This window comes from Coprinopsis cinerea, assembly GCF_000182895.1.
Source record: "Coprinopsis cinerea okayama7#130 chromosome 7 map unlocalized cont3.7, whole genome shotgun sequence".
Lineage (NCBI taxonomy): Eukaryota > Fungi > Basidiomycota > Agaricomycetes > Agaricales > Psathyrellaceae > Coprinopsis > Coprinopsis cinerea.
In genome coordinates this window covers 2,125,273-2,142,027 of record NW_003307538.1, presented here as the reverse complement: position 1 = coordinate 2,142,027, position 16,755 = coordinate 2,125,273, and the positions used below count along the sequence as shown (strand labels likewise).

The following is a 16,755-nucleotide window of genomic DNA, read 5'->3' as shown; positions in this document are numbered from 1 at the left end:
GCGAGATCTCTAAATAGCCGACCAGTTTTGATACAGCATGCTCCTTGATTGCTCCTTGAGATGAAAGAAGCCTAAGTCATCGCACAGAGGATAACGGATGTTCTGCACAGGCTCCAACCTGAAGGGTAGCGACGAGCACAAGAATCACCACTACCACCTACACCAGAACAACAGTGGAGGCGATTTGGCATACTTCAGTATGACAATTTAGCCACGATGTGAGGAGAAACATACCCATTCCCTTGAGATCCCTGCATTCATCCCTTCTTTACTAGTTCCACATTAGGCAAGCCAGAACCAACAACATAGAAGTGCGGGGAAGTTGACCTCAGTGGCCAGAAGTCATCAATCAAAACACGTTTCTTTCGTTTCTTTTTCCCTGTTCTTCGCTGTGGCTGCTTGGAGACTGATCAACGAGTTAATTACATACCACTTTCTGAACGTAATGCGCTAAAAGAAAAAGGAAGGTCTATACCAGCCGACTCGACTCTCTCTTCGAGATTATTCGCTGCGGGGTATAATTTGCAAGCGAAGTTCAGGAATCAGACGCTCCTCAGCGGTGATAGAATCAGAAATGAGGAGGATCTTCAGATCGCAAAATGGGTGGAAGCCAGCCCTCCCCTAAATTGGGACCATTTCACAACCCCTCGACTCGACTTCGTAGGTCGAGAAAGGAGAGAGCTGGAAAGGCGAGACGACGGTTTCTCCGAGGTTTGGACAGGGGCCTCTGTCCCTGCCGGTCCATGATCATCAGCGGCAACACCCACCCGACGGAGCGGCAACAAAATGCCTCGTGGCGTCCGCGTGACTCGTCCGCCAAGCCCTTCCTTTTCAAGCACCTGGGCATCAACGAATCCCAAGGTTCGAACCCCAGAAGCGCCCAGTTTCATTTCTCGACGATCGTCTGCTCATAATCGATACATACATCTAAAGCTTAAACACTCGTTAATGGCTTTGTTAGTCTGTTTGATATTGTCTTCCTGGCATTAAAGTAGCGGGTAAGCAGCATGTACTCTCGGAAGAAACACTTCCCAATAGGCAACTGTTGTGAAAGGGTGGGGTTTGCTCGCAGGAACACCCATCCCCACCCACGCATCACAGAAATCATCCAGAACTTTCGAGCTGCGATCTCTACGCAGAGAGAAGAACGGGAAGGAATGTGGGGGTGTGGTGGAGATGAGTCGATGTTTCCCATTGGCGCGCTCATTGCCCGCGGCGTTTGCTAGTGCGAGAAAGGTAGGTCAGCACCGACCTTGGCGATGCCCGAGCACCAGTTTATGGTCGGACGACATGAATACGTCAACAAACGGGAGTGGGACCATGTCAACAGCCCTAATTTTCCTGCGATGTCGGATTTGTAGGTGCATGTTGGAGAATCTAGTATGGGGGTACTTACCGCCTCTTCACAAAATCACAACATTTGGTGAGAGCTGGCAGTTCACTGTCCAGTTCTTTTCATTCATTTCATTGCAAGGAGCCAAATTCAGATAAGGGAAGCTCCGCTTCTCCGATGCCTAGACATGACAAGTTCATACAACACTGCCAACCCTTGGCCAACGCCGTCTCTAGTATTCGAAAGGAAGATTTTTCGTAGTCCGCGGCGCTCCTTTAAGACCCCTCGGTGTCTCTATAGGTGCGCAGTGATAGATGCGGCAATTAATCATGATTTATCGAATCGTATAAACGCGGACTCGCTAGCCCTTGCTCTCTACAGGCCTGAAATCCAACAATCCTAGGTATGGATGCGACGAGGGAAGCCAGTAAGAGTGGTAGAAGGCGGCGGTCGCATGCGCCTCTGTAAATAGTATTTCAGCATCAGACCTGACGCAAGGCTTAAACGTGCACCACTTTATGAAAGCTTAAGGTTCCCGAGTCTCCTGATTGAAAGAACCCCTTGCCTTTTCCAAATTCAAGCACTTCCCACTCAGGGGTGTAGGGACAGGCTACGTACGACACATCACAGATTACTCTAGTAATGTTTCGAATATAAAAGGACACTTAATCACCCAAAAACATTTCATCGGGCTTCAACGCGAGGCATGAATTTCCTTATCTCGTTTCATTGGCGGCAAAGGGACGGGCGCTTAAGTTCGATCATAGATAAGATAAGATCAAATATACCGATAACGCGCCCATCTTTACCACACAACGATCGATCGAATTCTGGAGTGTCCGTTGACGACAGCAACCTAACGGGACGGAAGCATAATATTTTCGCGTGGGCGGAAGTTGCAGAATGAAGCCGATGCTACATCCATAAACCGCTGGCGGTACTATCTAGCCAGCAGACTCTTGGGTTCCCGACTGTTTTGGAGCGCCCATGTCCGACAATGTGGAAACTCACCTGGAAGGCCGTCGATCTGGGGCACAGATACCCTCGTCGCAGTCAAATAACGGATTGAATTGAATCCAGATGCGATTTCAACTTTCTGTCAGGTATGTAGCCTTCTGACCGTTTAAGTTCTGAGGGCTGGGAAGAAATGGTGGAAAGTGGATGTGAAGGAAGGCTTTGGTGGAGCCAGTGTCCAGTACATTTGGGAGTCACAATTTCTGCCGAGTCGTGCACATGTTGTCAAGGTCCTGGGTCGTGGAGAATGAGGCCTACGCCAGTTTGTGGTCGGCGAATGGAGATGTGGACCGCGTCTGCGACGAACCTGCAACTCTGACACAATCAACGACCTAAAAAGAAACCCATGGAGGAGAGACCACTGTACGGGGAAGTCACTTACGGTCGGGGAAACCTCGTATTCGCAACACTGTCGCGTCCTTCGGGGAGGAGACACGGTGCACCAATACATTTGGAACATCGGACGAAAACGAAGGCACCAGGGTCAGTTACTTCGAATTTCGAACCCTCGGCGGCTTTAAACACCCCTCCGCACTTGTCAAAGAGATTGTAAGTCCTTAGATTTCGTTGACCCTTCCTAATACCTCGGAATAAACCCCAGATCTCCATCCTGTGTCAACGGTTGTGCACCGAAACGGGAGTAGGGCACGAAGTAACGCCCAGCCGAGTTAGAGTGGACCATTGCTCGAAGACTCCACTCCGGTTATTCGCAAGGTTCGGCGAAGTGTGAACTCTGCGAAGTAAGTCGGGGAAGAACCGCTTATGTGGGGCGCAACCTCGCGAGCGTGGTGGAAGATGACCCAGGAGCTCTCTTCCTAGAATCAGGGATTGAAATAGTGGAGGGTATGCTGGAGTCGGAACGGAGGTGGACGTCATCTAGGAAACGATGATGGCTTTATATGTTGCTGCGGAGAGTCGCGAAGCGTTGAGTGAGTGAGCTCGAGGACTACGCACGCAGCTAGCTCCAAAGTCAGAGGTTAAATCCAGTTCCTCAGGGTACCCAGAGGGACGCATGACAACCAGAACTCCAATCGACACGGAAGGAGAGGAAACCCTTCTGTAGAGTGGCCAACGTCGGCGAACGTTCGTTCATTTAGTCTTTTTCATGCAACATCACAATTCACAGTGCGTTCCAGGCTCGATGGATGCGATGCGGGGTTGATGAATGACGATGGAGGTTCGCTGACAAAACGATGGCCATGGGTTGCTGCCTCTCGTGTGACCATACGAATCCAATCTCGGGGGATCACGAAGATCGAACCTGTCAATATTGTTGTCAGCACACAAGACTTGGACGACTCGAACTTACCGATTCCCGACTAGATTTTAAGTCGGCTAGAACTAGCCATCGGCGATGGTAAAGGCTGTGCAGAATCGTGTGGCTTGAGCGGAAGCGTAAAAAGGAAGAAGACGGAAGAATACAAATTTTGAAATGGTGAAGTGAGCTCCATTTTCGGGCACCCAATTAACGCCCTGGTGTCACGAGGTCAGATGGAGACCTCGGACATAGGACTCCGTTATTCCGGGTGCCCCAATGAATTGGTTCCAGGACAAGGCGGGTGCTTCAAGGAATGTCGAGAAGTTGGGAAGAAGGGATAGAGAGGCCTTTAGAGGTCTGGCGAGGGGTTCGGGGGACGAGTCGCCGGATAGGTGGATGGCGGTCAAGGGTATTGGTAATTGAGAACGGGCACGCCTAAAACACGTTGATCATCGTCATGCGAGCCTCAACTTGCAAGCGATCTAGGGTCCTAGCCTGAACTACACTAATTAGCGTTGTCAAACAGATAAGATTGCAACGCGCGACGCGTCATCCATGTTCCAACAGGTCGGGCAACCCGCAATGCGGGTCAGATATCAGGAATTTTGCGAAATGGAGGTCACAAGACCGTAAAAGCACAGTCCATCAGTTGGGAAAGTGCAACGTGTAAGGTGGGCTGAGGGAAAACACAGAGTGCCCAGGGAATGCGGTGCGACCAGGGCCGAAGGTGGTTGCACACACTTGTATTTACCCAAGAACAAAGGAATGCAGGTAGGCCATCGTATGGAAGAGTGTCTCTGAGAAAGCCAGGTAACTTTTTGAGTTGGAAGGATATGGTTCTAGCCCTGCTTAAGACCGACGCTGTTAAGATGCAATATACAGACGCGTCGTGTGGGTTTACTGTCTAGATTTTTTCAATGGGATATGAATACGGATTGCGCGCCGAAGCTGGTGGACTGGTGGACCGTGGTAAGGGGATAAATGAAGAGAATGTGTGGGATGTGCGGTGGACAGGTGATGGAGTTGGTTCCAAAAGGGGTGAGACTTGATTTTGCCTGGAAATGGGCCCGAAGGTTTTTCCATCAAAACAGGCGACAATTATCTTCTTTCCTCAAACCGCCATAGCCAGCCTTTGCGCCCCTTCTGGGCTTCCATATCGCGTACAATCTGGATCTTCACAGGAATTCATGTTCTTCAGCTCAACAAAATGGCAAAGAATCCCTTCACAGGTGAGCAAATCATCACCATTTTTACGTCCCCGTTCCAGCCAATACTCCCGGCGACGACGAGCAACCAGCTTGTGCACGGCGACCAGAACGAGATCTCTGCCGCCCAGAGACCTGTTCTTATCGCCCAAACGCGATTGTCGCCTGGTTTTCACCGTATTCAAATATCAGACCTGGCGGGCGATCAGATTCAGGGTACTGACATGCTGTGTTCGATATCTACAGTGCTCCCAAAGCAAATGGCTTTCGCGATGTCGCCGTCGTATTCCCATACCGTAAGCGCCGTCGCAGGACAGTCGTCGCTCGACGAAGAGGACGACAACGACATATGTCCAGTGTGCGACGGAGAGTGCACATGCTCCAACAACGTCTCGCGCTCAGTGCCCCCACCGCCCCCGCCGCCGTCGCACGCAGGCCCCCTGTCCATGGAAGAACTAAGTCGCCAATACAAAGTAGTTACCTCGTCCTCCACGCCTTCTTCTCAGCAAAGACCCTCGCTGCACACCCACCAACTCCCAAAACCGTCTCTCAAAATCAAATTGACTCTACCCAAGAATCTCATCGCCAAAAGGCATCAGCATGCCGACGGAGACTCCACCCCTCTCCCAAACCACTATTTGAATCCAGACGAGACAATGTCCGCGGAAGAGAGCGACGAAGAACCCGTCGCAGGCCCATCGACATTGATTCGCTCCCCGCCGCTATACGAATACCCGGTCAAACCTCCACCAAAGAAACGCGGAAGGCCTCGGAAAATCGTGGCCGCAACTGCTCCCCGCGACCATTCTGTCGACTCTATTCACAGTCGTCGGGCTTCAACTTCGCCCGTCCACAAACGCGCAAATCCCAAGGCTTCGATCGTTGGCCGTCCGAAATCGCTCTATGCCGCCAAGGTTGCGAAAAACATCAAATCGCGCGTCGCTCCTCCCAAAAAGCGCACAAAGAAACCCGCTCCAAAGCGTCGTCGTCCATCGTACATGGACAGCGACGACCCCTCTTCCGAATCCTCCTTCAGCGACGACGATGTTTTTGGCCCAGGCCGACACTATGATCTCCATGACGCAGACGATATAGACTCGGTCCAATTCCCTACATTTGTCTCCGCTTCCGCCCTATCCTCAATGGAGTCCGACGATTCGTCCTCCTTATCGGATTTCAGCGATTCGTCGATGGAAAAGGAGGAGGAAGGGTTTATCTTATCGGAGATACAACAACGTGCTCGGGTAAATCGTGAACTCTTGGGTGAAAACTCGAGAAAGGGTGGGCAGTCCCAACACAACGAATGGGTCATCCAGCCGCGGAAGAAGAGCGAAGGGCCTAGTGATGTCGAATTGGATAGTGACGCCACTGAAGACGACGACGACGAGGAGGTGCATGCGATGCAAGAAGCCGATGAGGATGAGGACGAGGACGAGACAGATGGTCATGAAGCCGGTGGCACAGGCCTTGTCACCGGCTGGTCGGATGATGAAGAATCCAGCTTCGACGCCGATCTTTTCTTTGCGAACTTGTCGACGAGCTCCGACAGCGACAGTTCGTCCGACGAGAGCATGCGGAACGGCCTTGATGACGGAGACGACGATACCGTGTCCGACGATTCGACTGAGGCTGGCCTCTTGCATATGCGAGAGGAGCTCGAGAACCTGCCACTCGAACTCACTGAAAGTTGGGACGGACATCTTGTGTTCACCAACGGAATGCATGCAACCGGCGGGGGCGGTATCATCGACATCGACTTTGAGCGCAATGTATCTCAATTCATCCCAGCCCCGCCGCCATGCTGCTCAGAGGCATCATCACCCAATCACGAGCATACAATGGTTCAAGAACACAGCGATGTCGAGATGTCCACTTACGGAAGTGACATGGACGATGGGTACGAGGAGGATGGTGGTGAAGGTGAGGGCGACACAACCGACGAGGAACTAGTTGGCGAGGATGATCTTCCCAACGAGCGGGCCATGCGACTCTTCAATTGGCCTCTCAGCGTCAACGCCATCAACCCTTTGTCTACTGTCAGCCCGATAACTCCTGCGAAGCGCGATCGATTCATTGGTTCTCACCTTCCTCCGCCTACACCAGACGACATCCTGTCCGGTCGGCTATGGGACTCGGATGAGATGGACGAACTGTTTGATCAACAGGGTCGTCAACGAAGCCACAGCCTCTCGTCAAGGACTAGCGGAGGAGGACCCCGCAAAGGAGTGTTTGTCGTCGTACAGGAGACAAAGCAAGCTGTTATCGATGATTCACATAGCGATATTCCTTCGCCTCATCCCAGGTTCAACAGAAACCGCCGTGGTAGACGCCTCAATGCTGTGAGTGCATGGTTTCAAATTTCATTTCCCGCGTTCCATTTGAAACCCTATACCCTCTATCCCTTGCCTTCCTTTCCGCATTCTGCCTCCTTGGCCCGTACTTTTGGGACATGTGCTGATCACCTCCGATTTCTTTCCCATTGATAGATTGAATCGCTGCTCAGGAAGCATTTATCGACCTTGAGGCATGAGCCATCATCCTTCGTCTCTGCGACCACCGTAATCCCCGATCACACACCTCTGAGACTATTGCCTTCCGTTGAAATCAAAGCACCACCTGGAACCTCTTCGCTGAACGAGGAAAATGACGCCGATGCCTTGACTACACCCATCGAGCTGGACGATGTGCTGGACGCTGCCTTCCTTCATCCAGATCCATCCGACTCCAGCCAAACACCCGATGGCGATGCTCCTCCCGAGTCAAGCACTACTGCTGACGAAAGTGACACGAACCAGAAGAGCCTTCGCCACCTAGCTCGTTGGGATGTCATTTCTGTCGGAGCCTTCAGGCAGACCCGGGAGAACGCCGGTATCATGGACAGCCCTGGAGCGCCTGGCTGGACTCCCAGCTCTCGTCGCGGCTCCGCAGCTGATTATGGCAACATCCTCAAAGCCAGTCCTTTCAGTACCATGCTCTGGCCCACGAACGACAAGAGCAAGCGTTCGTCAAAACGAGATTGCGAGGCGGTTGCGCGGGCATTGTCGACTTCTCCATTCATCGGTCCCACCCGGGACGATGGGGATCGAACACCCACCAGACACCAAGGTGGGAAAGAGCATCAGCAATACGACCACAAGTACACGCACAAGTCGAAGAAGCAGCTGAAGAAAGAGAAGAGATTGAAGAGGAAGAGTTATGGGCCGACCCATCTCCCACACCATTATCATTCGCACCACCATCATCCCAATTCAAAGTCGAGAGCTACGGCTTCCTCTCAGCGCAATAACTTTTTGTCTTCGGTACCCCCGTTGCATCTTTAAACTTTTGTAGGTCTCCTCGTTGGTCAAGTCTTCCGGCTTGATCAGTTCACTCCATTATTCTTCATTCCCGACCGCCGTCACCTTTATGCATTTTGGAACTTTGTTTCAAAACCCTTTCCCCAGTTTTCGAATGCTTTCTGAATATGTTTTCTTCAAAAGGGTTTCCCAGTTTTCCTATTGGGTTTACTGTGTTGTTTCTCGCCCCATTTTAAATACCATTCGGCTCGCCATGCGAACCAGCATATTTCTCATCTGTCTCCCTCTCTCTACATCACTACCATTCAACGTTCATCTGTTGTATTCACCAAAAGTCACGCCCCATTATGAATATGTTTCCTTTACTGCAATCACCCGACTTCCCCACCCCATCCAATCCCATTGCCACCAATTTTCTGTGCTCCATGCTCTCCCGTTCAAAAGTGTATCAATTCACCCCTTCTCCCTAACTTTATTCTACCCTCATCATCACATACGGTTGCCATCGTCCAATTGCATTTTATCCACCATCCCACACACACTTTCCGGTACCATGATCGTTTTTCGTTTCTTGGTCTTCTGTTCCTTCTTTGCATCCATCATCTTCCCCCTCTCATCGTCCATTTTGATCAGCATCATCACACGCATCATGGTTCCTAGGATGGCATCCATTTCTCAAATTACTTACTCTGTTTTTCTTTCTCTTGTGTTCTCATTTACTCTCGGACAACGACAACGCAACCCCGCACAGATGCAGTTTTTGTGTCTATGCGTACTCAAAACGAGCAGGGTTTCGTTTACTTTTTGGCTGGCCGCCGTGTCGGTCAACTGGTGGACACTGCCTTGTATCCTCGATGGTTGGCGAAGAGATTTCAGTCTGTTCGTCAGTTGTCATCTTCCCTCCTTTGAACGTGTTGTTGTACTTAATTTTGTTGTAACAAACTCTGTTGTATTAGAGTACGACGCTGTTAATCCGATGTGATAAATCATTCGCGATGCGCACCTTCTACCGGGGGTGAAGTTAAGAACGTGGCATGTAGGCGCTTTACTGTTACTGGTTTGACTGTGCATGCTGGAACCCGGGCCTCCTCTCTCCTCGAAGTATCTACTAGTGCCTGGTTTTCAAGATAAATATATTGCAGTGGGTCAAAGACGAGTTTACAAACTGGGATCAGGTAACGAGGTGCCCCATTCCGGTGTCAAGCAAAAAATGGCCACCTTCGCGCGCCTGCCGTGCTTTGGATCCTTGAAGTAGTACATGTAGCTCTGTTAAAACCTCTCCGGCATAGGTCCCTTGATTTAACCTCTCCGGCCGTCTAGAAATGGGGTCGTAGTACCGCAATCTCGGGGCTACGACAACGGAAGACAAGTGTGGCGTCCTGACCCCGTCAGAAAGCAATGCATCCAGCCTTTCCCAGCTGATTCGCGTTGGCTGGTCAAATAACCACTTGCGGGGAAGGCCGCCATTGTTATTGTTGTCGTCCCAGCGCCCTTCCCATGACCAGGTGAACTCGATAGTGAGCGTCTCGATTGTCGGCTGCTCGCAGATAAAGTCGTGGAGGAAGTCTGCGACCACAGTGGGTGGAAATGCGCCTCTGATGGTATCGTCCTCCGTATAACACCAGCCGAGGTCGAGATTTAATTCCCTGAGGTTTGAAAGTGGGAATCCAAGCGTCGGGGGTGGCGTGGGCTGTTGAGCTGACACGGGCAGCTAGAGATTCACCGTAAGGGCTGGATAGTGCAGAAGAAAGGTGAAAGCTGCATTCTGTACCTAGAGATTCACCGTAAGGGCTGGATCTACGATAATGTGAGTACATGTCAGGTACAGTAGCTATGAGAGAGGATACTCACAGTGCAGAAGAAAGGTGAAAGCTGCACTGCAAGTACCTCGCGAGTCGCGTATGTGTATGTAGTCATGTGATCGTAGCTCTCGTGCTCGATCAATGAAAGTAGAACACACCCCCATCATGGAGAGAACGAGCGGAATGAGAAGAGAATAAAAGGAAAGGAGGAAGAAAAGGTGTCAAAGACCAGGAGGAAGAGAAATAATGCCTAGTGCATCGCGATGTTTTTCGAAAAGGTAACGCTTGAGTGGTTTGGTAAAAATATCGGCGACATTGACAGAAGTGTTAATCCAATGAGTCGCAAAAGTACGTTCTTCAAAGTATTGCTTTATAAAGAGTTCTTGAATGTGAATGTGTTTGGAACGCGATGAAAGTGCAGGAGAGTCGAGTTGATGGAGTGTAGAGCGATTGTCGGCAATCACGGGAATAGTGTCAGGAAGGGGGAGGTTCGCATCTTGAAGGAGTTGGCGATACCATAAAAGTTCCTTGATGAGGTTGGCTGCAGCGTAAAATTCTGATTCAGTTGACGAAACTGCAACGGAACGTTGACGTCTGGAGCCATAGGCGATGAGGGAGCTGTTAAAAAAAATCGCAAATCCCGAGACGCTAAGCCGTGTCTCTGCGTCGGCAGCCCAGTCTGCATCCGAAAAACCGGCCAATTGCCTGATGAGAAAGTCGACGGAGGAGTCGATGGTGTGGGTGGGGCGGAAGGATAAGGCATGATGTCTGGTCTGGAAGAGATATCGAAGGCCACGTTTACCAGCTGCCAGATGCTTAAATTCGGGATTAGAGTTATGTCGACCCAAGGACATTGTCAAGTAAGAAATATCGCCGCGAGTTGTGGTCGCCAGGTAGGTAAGAGACCCAACGAGTGACTGATACTTCTGGACCAAGTTATGTGGGCCAACATGGGGAAAGCATGAGGTGCGAATTGGGGGCAATTGTGAAAACAAGGCCTCCATAGGTGTGAAGACTCCATGAATGTCGTCCTTGAACCATTCCTCAAGGAGGTTGTCGATGAAGGATGTCTGGGAGAGGTAAATTGTGCGACGGGGACGATCGCAAATGATTCGCATCCCAAGAAAGACATCAGCTTCACCAAGGTCTTTGACGTTAATCCCAGCCTCCTTCAATTTCGAGATGACCCATTTCCACAGTGCAGCCGAGTTTGTTCCTCCGATGGCGTCGTCGACGTGAATAGGGAGGAGGAGGACGAGAGGAGAACCATCAGCAGGCATCGGAATAGAAGGATGAGGTGGCAAGGTCCAAATGCCAATAAAGAAGGCATGGTCAAGTTCGCAGCGACGCATACCGATCTCGACAAGGACAGTGAGAAGATGTCGATACCAGGCGAAGGCAGCTTGGCGAAGACCGTACAAGACGACCTTAAGCTTCAAGTACCACTTGGGGTTGGCGAGAGGAAAGCCTGGTAGCTGTTTAGTGTAGATGTCCTGTTCGAGAGGGGAATGGGTGAAAGCCGCGGTTATGTCGAAAGCGAAGAGTTCCCAGTCCCTCTCAGCGACGACTGCAATAGTAGTCCGAACAGCTTGCATGGTGGCAACAGGAGCATACAGGCGTGGACCGCAAGAAGATGGACGTTGTTGAAAACCCTTCACAACGTATCGAGTTTTGTAGGTTCCATCGGCTTTGATAGTAAGAACCCAGCGACCATCAACGACCTCTGCGTTAGGAGGTAATTCCTCGACGACCTCGAAGGCGGGTTTAGACATCAACCAATCGTATTCCTTTTGAAAGGCAGCCATCCATTTATCACGGTCGGGATGAACGGAAGCTTGTTTGTATGTCTGAGGAGGTCGGTTGGGGTCGACAAGTGCGAGGGCGACAGGGTTGTCGAGCAACGACGTGTCCACAAATGCAGCATCAACCATCATACCAGATCTGGATTCGCGAGATAAACGACCAGGTTCGTCAAACATTCGGTGCACCCCCACAACGGCAGTGTAAGCCTCAATGTCGTCGGGTGGGGAGGCATGAATATCGGAAGATGAAGAGGAATGGTCGTCGACGACGTCGTCGTCGGGATCCCAGGCGTCGGCAAGCATGGCGAGGACAGATAAATGAGTAGAAGGTGTGTCAGGAACCTCAGGGGCGTCAGGCATGCTTGCAAGCCGCGCTGAGCGTCGAACCTGTCGAACAGATTCCAAGGTGTCGACGAGATCAGGTGTAGGGGAATCGATGGCAATGCGTCCGCGACGTTTGGCGATGCGGCCCATGTTGGCTTCGTCGAAAATGACATCTCTGGCAAAGAAGATTTTACCAGTAGTGCTGGCGACGATGTAGCCTTTACGATGGTCATCATATCCAAGGAAGGTGGCCTCAGTACGACGAGCATCACCCTTGCGACGAAGTTCGGGGGGGATGATGGGGAAACATCGACAACCAAAGACACGAAGGTGACTGAGATCAGGTTTCTTCCCGAAAAACATCTCGTAAGGGGTTTTGCCGTCAGGGATGGCGGAAGAAGGGAGACGGTTAAGGAGGTATTGAGCACATAAGATAGCGAAGCCCCAGTAAGTCGTGGGTAGACCAGATTCAGCCATGAGACAGGCGCTTACGTCCTGGACCTTCCGGATGTGACGTTCAATGACACCATTCGCTTTGTGAGTGTATGGAGCAGTAGCCTGAATAGCAACGCCCCGTTGAAGAAGGTGTGCCTTCATTGGGCCCTCGGTAAGCTCTTTGGCGTTATCGAGACGAACACTAGAGATACGACGATTTGTGACGTTTTCAATGCGTGCCTCCGTTTGACGATAGGCGGCAAAGGAATCGTCTCGAGAACGCATGAGATAAGCCCATCCGAAGTGAGTAAAGTCGTCCAGAACAGACAAGAAGTACCGCTCAGCTGACGGAGTCTTCACAGGGAACGGTCCGGAGACGTCAAGATGAACTAAGTCACCAAGACGCTCGACACGATGACCGTGAGCTGGGAAGGATTGTGCGGCACGGCGACCCAGGACACAGATGACGCATTGGCAAGGCCCAGAAGTGGATCGCACACAGTGGACACCATCGACATATCGCCCGTTGATCATCGCCCTTGTGACGTCGAAAGAAGGATGACCGAAACGACGATGCCACAATTCCAGATCGGGTGGAAGGTTTGGTAAGAAATTGGGCAGGTCGATCGTGTCGGCGAAAAGGGAGACATGGACATCGGATGAGGGTAGAGGTCTGGGCGGAGACGGCGAGGGTGGTATAAACACACAGTTAAGCATGGTCAGGAATCCGCGTCGAGGTAGGATGAAGAATTTAGACGGTTTTTGACCAGGTAAAGACTCCCAGTGTCGCGAAGAGCGAACACTAAACCAAACCAAACCTTAAAACCAGAGCGGAAGTGCCAGAGAGCTGAGAGCGACGAGAGAGATGAGAGCGATGAGCGGCGAGTTAGACCAGAAAGCTATGTCGATGTATTGACGAAGAGGTCAAGCTGAGGAAATACAGAGCAGACTACCTAGCTTATATACCTATTCTACAGTCTACATAGCCGCGATGAGTCAAAATGACAAACAAATGGCGAAACGTTGAAGAACAATAAGAAAGGTCATGAGGCTGCGCGAAGGCTGCGCGAAGAACAAGGATGAAACAATAATGGAACAAGAGAGTGTCAGAATGAGTCAAGAGGCAGTGCGTAACAATAAGAACAATAGAAGTGGGGCGAAGGGTAATACGAGGCAGTGTTCCATGAGTGAAAGAGTCCATAGAGGGAATAAAGGAGCGAAGGAATAGGGGCAAGCGAAACGATAAGATGCGAGACAGACCAGATAAGATAAAGTGAAAAATAGGGGCTGTACCGGCTGTTCACGACACCCAGCAAATGGTTCGTCCCTTGTCAAACAATACTCGCAGATTGCCAAATTCTGTGAGACGTCCAACTGAAATGAGGTTTAAGGGACTAGAGGGAGCAAACAAGCACTCGGGGAGGGTGATGATGCACCGAGCACCGTTTGTGAGACGCACAGGAAATTTAATCGTGCCAACTCCTTCTGCGATGAGAGGCGACGAACCTGCAGTGCCAATTTGAAGCGAGAGCTCGCGGAATGAGTGGAAAGCATCACGCGATGTAAAAATGTGCTGCGAGCAGCCAGAATCCAACGCAGTGTTGTAGCGAGGTGAGGCATGGGGCAGGGCGACGTCATTGGCGAAGGCGACATTGTCCTCACACGACGAGAGGTAGCAGGAAGCGAAGTAGTTGTCATTGGTGAAGGCGTTGGCATGTACATCGATGGATAATGAGTCTACAAGACCAGCGAACAATGCACCTTCGCGTTCGGTAATTTCCTGCTGTTCTCCATCGTGGTTCTCGTCCTCCGGCTCGGTAAGTGCCCGTAAAGCGTCCTCCTCATCTTCGTCAAGTACACCCCCATCCGCCAACAGAGCCTTTTGTTTCGGTTTCTCCCTTGCATTGGCTTTGGTGTGACCGACGGCACCGCATTGTGACATGTGACCGCGGCTTGCTTGTTGAGAGGTCGAGAAACCTGTTGGGTGGTGGACGTGGTGGAGGTAGAAGTCGCGAGAGAGGCGGAAGGATTAGCGAGAGAAGGGGAGGGGCGAGAATGAGAGGTGCGAGGATTAGAAGCGGGAGTAGAGAAGCCCCCAGCCATGACGTGTTTGTTGGCCTTCTCGATGGTGTGAAGCCCTTTGTCAATATCGGACCACGTAACGTTAGCCGGTCCTTCGTCCATGTGTTCCTCGATGGTAAATTGTTGATCCCAAGTGGTCTTGACAGTGCCGAGAGAAGATGGCAGTTTAGTGATGATGTCGTCAAGAATAGACCGGGGAGATGTGCCATCGAAATCAGAATCACGAACGTCATCGACAAGCTTGCGAACCCTGTCCACAAATGCCTGGACGTTGGTGCCACAGGTGAGTGCCTGAATACGTCGCCAGGCCAAAGAACCCTGGTCGTAAGTGACCGTACCATACTCCGCGAGAAGAGCCCGATATACACGTCGTGCTGTGAACTTTCCGTCATGATGGCGCATAACGTACTCGTTGACCTTGCGCCGGATGTTAGCGGTAACCGGGCCAAGGAGATACTGCTGGGCATAAGTGTCCAGTTCCCACCAGAGATCATATGCCCGATGTTGAATGTCATCAGAGCGATCGTCGAGAACGGGGGAGTACCAGGGACGTGTGGAGGCGGACGTGTTGTTGTCAACTTCGGAGGGCAAGGTGATTAAACCGAGATAGGGATGGTCAAGGGGTTTTAAAACCCCTGGGGTAGAGGCCAAGGGTAGAGCGGGGGTAGGGGTAAGGGTAGGTCTCCGGCTACCCTTGGCCAAACCCCTACCCCCGGTCGGGGGTAAGGGTTTTGATAAAAATCAATCAAAACCCATTTATTTCAGCATCTATGTATATTTTCTACTAAATAACTGCTGTATGCGCAATAAAACACATAAAAATATACATATAGACAACTGTAAGTAATTGTTAGTGCCAAAATACTTAAAACCCTTGGTCAAAACCCCCAGGGTTGGGGGGTAAGGGTACTACCCCTACCCCTCAGTCAGGGGTAGGGGTTTTGGGGGGTGGGGGTAAGGGTAGGTGTCCGGCTACCCGGGGGTTACCCCTGTCCTTCCCTAAACCGAGAATATTAAGGCCGTAGAGGATGTGTTTGATAGACCCAATCCAGTCGCGCCAACCGTCACGAGTGTCCAGGGGAGTGATATGAGAAGTAGGAACAAGAGAACCTTTCCGCCGCATAGAAAGGGGAAGTGCGAACGGATTAACTGAATGTTGTAATTTACCAGAAGAAGCTTCGATGACGAGGCGTCGTAATTCTTGAGTGTAACTAAAATCGGGTGTACCTCTGCGTCGGTCCGAGGCGGACTGTTCGTCACCACGCATATCGCCAAGAACATCGCGGCGTCCAGAGGAATCACCCCCATGAGTGGTACGCGGAGGTTCTTGCCCAACAGCACCCCCATAAGAATGCTGATTAGGCGCGTTGCCACCGTTAGGAGGAGGAACGGGCGAAGCCGCCGAAGCGGAGGTTTGATAGGTAGTGGCCGTGGCCTGGCTACCCGACGGCAAGAGATGACGTACCTCTTGAGGAGCTCGGTCTAAAAGCTCTTGGGGAATAACTTGATCTGTGGGCCAACTCACAGGCTCCTGGCAGGTTACGAGTCCGTTTGTACCATGGTGGATTGTGGATGGCGCTCGCTGGCGCACACCTTCGGCGTGCTCGCGCTCGCGCCCAGAAGAATGCCTATTGGAGACTAGAGCCATTAATATATATTCTCTTGTAAATACATTTAACAGTCTAATAGAGTCAAGCTACACTACCATAATGGATGTATCAAAATATCGTACATAACTTATAAGTGAAATGAATGGTGCCCTTAGGGATTGAACCGGCAGCCCCTATTGGCTAGTGAGGAAAAACCCGGGCATTTTGATGACATCAATGCCATCAACACTGCCACTTTGCCATGCCCAGTCCAAAACGGAATTGGGACTCCTATCTATAATCATAGGATGATGTCATAGAATGTCCTGATAAAAAGCGACTGACCACAAATTATTGCATCATATGTCTAACTGCCCCTATAAACCGGACTATATGAACGAAGTGTCGGAAGGTGTAAGGCCAACTAGTGTTCACCACGGGTAAACCCCGGGTCTGAAAGCCAGGACCCGGACCCGGACCCTGCCAAAACCCTACCCGCAACCCTGCGGGTTTTCCGCAGGGTTTGAGCTTTATTTCGTCCAAAACGGCCCAGAAATGGGCGAGTTATGCTCAATTTACTTAAATCAAACATAACTCGGCCATTTCATGGCCGAT

At 51.1% G+C, this 16,755-nt stretch overlaps 2 protein-coding genes across 2 annotated transcripts; one reads left to right on the top strand and one right to left on the bottom strand.

Moving 5' to 3' along the window:
* Nucleotides 1–4,812: 4,812 nt before the first annotated feature.
* CC1G_05706 (hypothetical protein) lies at nt 4,813–8,130 on the top strand (the record flags this gene model as incomplete). Its single annotated transcript, XM_001831583.1, has 2 exons — nt 4,813–7,149; nt 7,297–8,130. 2 exons carry the CDS (start codon nt 4,813–4,815, stop codon nt 8,128–8,130), a joined length of 3,171 nt encoding a protein of 1,056 aa, XP_001831635.1.
* A 465-nt stretch (nt 8,131–8,595) lies between these two features.
* Nucleotides 8,596–8,822, bottom strand: CC1G_14877 (hypothetical protein; the record flags this gene model as incomplete). Its single annotated transcript, XM_002910854.1, has 2 exons — nt 8,596–8,762; nt 8,795–8,822. 2 exons carry the CDS (start codon nt 8,820–8,822, stop codon nt 8,596–8,598), a joined length of 195 nt encoding a protein of 64 aa, XP_002910900.1.
* Between the last annotated feature and the right edge of the window lie 7,933 nt (nt 8,823–16,755).